We start from the raw sequence: 5,397 nt of genomic DNA, 5'->3' as shown, positions 1-5,397 counted from the left end.
TAAAATGTAATTAAAATTATATATATGTGATGCCAATGCTCTTAATTAAGAGAGAAAGTTAGAACACGTTATAAAAGCGCCAAAATTAATTTGGTTGATCTAAAAGGGTTAAAAGAAAGAGTTTTGCTATATACAAGTACGGTCGCGTACTAATCTGTATATCAATACTGATTCATTCATACTTAAGATTTAAATTAACACTATTTTTAATAAAATTTATTTTTTGACCAATCACATTATATTGATATACAGATTAGTATATAATTATGCTTACAACTATATTTTTCTTAAAAGAAAAAAGTATTCTTTAAAAAATCTCCGTTAAAGGAACTCAGGGAAAAATGATTATTGCCGTCTTGAATTGAAAGTGACTATTCGTGCTGCTTCAGGCCTTATGAATCATGTTTAGCTCGCCATCATTAGAAACGGTTACTTTGATGCTCGAAACTCAATTTTTTACCCCATTTTTACCTCTAAACTTTTCAACAGAGAGAGAGAAGAGGTGTCACGTGAGCAGGATGTGAACTCACGTGTAATAGAAGGTATGGCCTGCACTTGTTCATGCAAATTACAGTGTCGAATAATGACTGTTTGTATTCTTATGGTGGGAGGATGTTCTTTTGTTTCTGTCTAAATTCTGTGTGTGGGGCTCAAAGTTCCAAGCAAATGTGATTGGGTCAGCCCCAAACGCGCTCTCTTTCTCTCGCCCTTTGTTTCTTGTGGATCACTTTATATACGATATATACAATCATACAAGACTTGCCTCAACCTTACCTGCTCAGGGGGGTCAATGAAACTACAAAGCAAGAAAGCTCGTGGGAAGAAAAAAGAGAGAGAAAAAGCTAAAAGCCTTAAAAGAAAGCTGATTGCAGAAAGCAAGAGCTTTTCTTCTCTCTCTATTTAGCCATATTCGCTCTTCTAGGAGTAAAGCTGCAACCCACTATTCCAACCTCTCCACCTGTACAGGTAGGATTGATTTTTCTAACCATCCCCACCATATACTGACCTAAAAGAACCAAATCCACCCATGTTAGATTGTGTTGTTTCTTCTGGTGCTCCATCTTCTTCTTGTGATGCATTTGTTTCCCAAGAAAATGGAGTCACTAACAAAAGAAAAAGAAGACCAGCAGGCACACCGGGTAAGAGAACTACTTTTACATATTCTTCTCTCTCAATCTTTTTTCTTCTTGTTTTCCTCGCTCGCGTTTCGATTACAATTTTCTGGTTTACATGTAGATCCAGATGCCGAGGTCGTCTCTCTCTCCCCTAAAACCTTATTGGAATCAGACCGTTATGTGTGTGAGATCTGCAACCAAGGGTTCCAGAGGGACCAGAATTTGCAGATGCATAGACGAAGGCACAAAGTTCCGTGGAAGTTGCTTAAGAGGGAGACACAGGAGGTGAAGAAGAGGGTTTTTGTATGCCCGGAGCCTAGCTGTTTGCACCATGACCCATGCCACGCCCTTGGAGATCTTGTAGGAATCAAGAAGCATTTCAGAAGGAAGCACAGCAATCACAAGCAGTGGGTGTGTCAGAAATGCTCCAAGGGATATGCTGTGCAATCCGATTACAAAGCTCACCTCAAAACCTGTGGTACTAGAGGCCATTCGTGTGACTGTGGCCGTGTGTTTTCCAGGTTCTCTCTTTCATCCTATTCGCATGTTTAATATTTCTTCCTTTTTGTTAATCAGGTTCTGCATATATTACTACTTTCTAGTTGATTTTGTTTTCGGCTGCTCATGATTCTTAGATATTCCTGAGTCTTTTTTAACATTGTTGAGGAATCCCACATGTAAGAATAACCTCTGCTGCATTACACCATACCTGCCTTTGTGTGAGATCTACGCCAGCCAATGGAGTTTGAAGGCCAGTGCACCACTATTCTCGATGACAGCTTTCAAAGGCTAAATAAAGCTGAATTCCCCACAACATCAAAGAACCATTTTTTGAAAAAACATTCCTCTTTTGCTGATGTTTATTTAATACTCTAAAGCCAGTGTTTCTAATCCATACTGGCGATCCTTAATCAGTTTTATATTAGTTGTTTCTTGGTAAGCTTATATATCGGAGTTTCCATTGCTTCGTTAGTGAAGAAGACAATAAGATAAAGATAAACTACATTAATTTATAATGTTTTTTCGCTTTTGAATTATCAATACTAATTCCTTATCCTTGCAGAGTAGAAAGTTTCATTGAGCACCAAGACGCTTGCACGGTCCGGCAGGCTCGGCCTGAAATACAGACACCACAGCCAGCGGCTTGCTCATCTCGAACGGCGTCAAGCACTAGCCCATCAAGTGACACCAACAATTTCAGCGCAACCCCATTGCCTAGAATGCCGCTGGATCCCATTTTCTTATGCTCGGAGAGGCAAAAAAGCTTCTCCTCCACATCCGAACAGAAACACAATTTGGAACTTCAACTCCTGCATTCATCTAATGCCCTCTCCTTGCCAAATCCGGACGACACTTACGCGACCCATTTGAAGCTTTCAATAGGATCATGTAATGGTGTCGAGAAAAATGGAAAGCAGTCTACTCCGGATACGAGCAGAAGCTCGCTTGGCGATAATAGTGAGAATGAACGCTCATTGGAAGTGAAAAGGTTGAAAGAATTTGCAAAGGAGGAGCTAAAGTTGGCCATGACTGAAAAGGCCTACGCCGAGGAAGCTAGGCGAGAAGCCAGGAGACAAATTGAGATAGCCGAGCTTGAGTTTACAAATGCCAAAAGGATAAGGCAAAACGCGCAGGATGAACTCGAGAAGGCTCAGCTTCTGAAAGATCAAGCCACCAAGAAAATCAGCTCCATCATGTTGGAAATCACTTGCCAGGGTTGTAAGCAAAAATTCAACGCATCTACGATTAATTTGCCACCGTCTGATGAGACCTCGCTTGCTGTGAGTTATATGTCCTCAGCCACAACAGAAGGGGAAGGAGAATGAAATGCAACATGATCATGCAACCCTGTAAATACGCAGCTTTGTCTCTTTTATTAACTCACTATTTTGTATTCAAATTAAGAAGCCTCCTAATCTTCTATTCTTGATATAAAATTGATTTTCTTTTGCTGCATCAAAAGTAGGTGTTTTGAGTCTGACCATTGTTGGGGGGTACTTTTGATTAAATGAGTGTTGCACCCGGACTTCTGTACTGATATATTGAATACATCTTCGATTATTCTAAGAAAAAATAAACGATTTTATGTGCTGTATATTTAGATAAAGTGAGCAATGAATAGTACATATGAAGGTTACCACTAGTATCAAAAACAATACTTTCAATTTTTAGTTAGGAGAATGGGATACGACAGAAGATAGTGGCATTTTTGTTAATAACTGAAGAGAACGTGTGATTCCATCATGTGCTAGCTTGGATTCTCCCATAACATGTCGGAAAAGTTGCTTTTGATGATTGCTTTCTCGAGAAACCAAAACAAAAGCTATTGAGCCCATTATCATGCAGTTAAGCAAAGATTACGTAATACATTTTCTGTATTATGCCACACAACTTACCCTTGACTAATATATTATTTTATATATATTGTTTGTTGGGCTTTCGTAAACATAATAGTAATTTATAACTCCTAATTACTGTACCAACATTTGTTTTTTCTCGACCACCATAGTATATGTCACTATTTCTTTTAGATTGTCTGCAGTGCTAATTCTGTCTGTTGCATCTATATCCCACGCATGCATCCTTTAACACATCTCTTTCATTTATTTTTTCATGTCGAATTCGAAGGTATGTCTTGAGCAGGGGACTAACAAGGTGAATTGCCTTGAGTCATTGGCTTCTTTGTTGTGTTTGGACGTGCCGACAATCTATTTTCATTTCTAATCGTTGGAAAATTCAAAGGATAGAGGAGAAAAGGGAGAAAAAAACAAGAGGGTTTTTATTAGACTAACTTTACTGTCTGAGAAAACATGGTCACTTTCTCTAATTCATGACTCGGGAGAGTATGAAATGAATGACGTTTTTATTATGATTGTCATTTCTGTATGTTATACCTTGTTGGGACCATTCGTTATACAGGAAGAACCACTCAAGGTGCTGACAAATATTAATTCAATTCAAATTCAACGAGAGAGAGAGACAGAGAAACAGAGAGAGACAGTCCAGAAATAGAGAAAGATGGGAAGTCGTTTTCACTGCATCTGCGTTCCGTTTAAATGGCTCTGGGGAAAAAAAAGAAAAAAGGAAGTGTTCCTTTTAAATGCATATTAAAACATCATGTTTTTCAGTGCCATAGTTGAAATGGTTATGCACAGGCAGTCGTCCCTCTCAACATAAACAACACACAAACCCATTCATGAGAGAGAGATAGAAAGACGCTCGTTAAATCTATCAGAATCTGGGGACGATGCAGTGTCTGCAGCAGAGGACACCGTACTTTTTTGTATCATTAAATTAGAGGGGAAATTACGTGGACTGCGTTTGAAGGAAGTCCCATGTTTGTTGATATAGTTTTGTTATATATAAGTATATTTACACACTAATCTGTATATCAATACAGATTTATTTATATTTAAAATTTAAATTAATATTATTTTTAATAAAATTTATTTTTTAATCAATTATATTATATTAATATATAAATTAATACATAATTATAACTGTAACTATATTTTAACTATATTTTTCCTTGTTGATAACATGGTGTGGGTTTGATGATTTTCTTTCATAATTATAGCCGAAGCAAAGCTAGCAAACACAAGGCGAAGGTTCACCAAGGGTTCCCATTTCAGTTTTGCTTTTTCTGACTCTGGGACCACGTGCATCTCTTTCCCCCCAACTTTTAACTCTGCCTTCCTCTCTTGTCTTGTAGATAAGCCATTCACTGCTCATCCAGAACAACAACATAAGCCATCCACTAAACAAGCTTCTCTTTGAATTTTTGTTTCTTTAATCGTTTGTATTTCACCATCCAGCATTCGTAAAGCTAATTTAATCTTTTACGGATGTTTGAAAAGTAAAGTGTGCTCATTTTGTCATATGTTAAAAGTAAAAGATTAGGTTTGAAGTATTTGAAAAATGAATGATATTGTCTTTGACAATTGAAAAAGAATAACCTTTTATTTGAATTTTTTGAAAAAGTGAATGATGTTGTCTTTGACATGTGAATCTTTCTAAATTTGAATATGAAGTCTTATATGTCTATAAATAGATCATTTGAGAGTTTCACATTTACAACATCTAGAGCATACAACATTCATTCATAGCTTTCATTCTCTCTTCTCTAGCATTGAGCCTTAATCCTTATTCATTTTAAGAGAGATATAGTTTGCGCTGTATTGTTCTTATTTCACTTATTAAGGAGTGTTTTCTGATAACATACACACTATCAGCTCTTGTATCAGTAAAAGGGTATGTATAACCCTTGTGCGTGTAGAAAGTG

The 5,397-nt window shown here is 37.2% G+C and overlaps 1 protein-coding gene across 1 annotated transcript; it reads left to right on the top strand.

The window, feature by feature from the left end:
* Positions 1–756: 756 nt before the first annotated feature.
* LOC122311944 (zinc finger protein SHOOT GRAVITROPISM 5-like) lies at positions 757–3,210 on the top strand. Its single transcript, XM_043126730.1, has 3 exons — positions 757–1,139; positions 1,237–1,636; positions 2,179–3,210. The coding sequence occupies exons 1-3, from the start codon at positions 1,028–1,030 to the stop codon at positions 2,939–2,941; spliced, it is 1,275 nt and encodes a 424-aa protein (XP_042982664.1). The 5' UTR covers positions 757–1,027; the 3' UTR covers positions 2,942–3,210.
* The last annotated feature ends 2,187 nt before the right edge of the window (positions 3,211–5,397 follow it).

The sequence above is a fragment of the Carya illinoinensis genome, chromosome 5, assembly GCF_018687715.1.
Source record: "Carya illinoinensis cultivar Pawnee chromosome 5, C.illinoinensisPawnee_v1, whole genome shotgun sequence".
Taxonomy (NCBI): domain Eukaryota; kingdom Viridiplantae; phylum Streptophyta; class Magnoliopsida; order Fagales; family Juglandaceae; genus Carya; species Carya illinoinensis.
This window is presented reverse-complemented; position numbering and strand designations above follow the sequence as displayed.

Excerpts from the sequence above, each read along its gene's own strand:
- LOC122311944 (XM_043126730.1), top strand. The coding sequence starts at position 1,028 with ATGTTAGATTGTGTTGTTTCTTCTGGTGCTCCATCTTCTTCTTGTGAT. Across the intron at positions 1,140-1,236 it reads AAGACCAGCAGGCACACCGG|ATCCAGATGCCGAGGTCGTC; the intron begins GTAAGAGAACTA and ends GTTTACATGTAG. Across the intron at positions 1,637-2,178 it reads TGTGGCCGTGTGTTTTCCAG|AGTAGAAAGTTTCATTGAGC; the intron begins GTTCTCTCTTTC and ends TTATCCTTGCAG.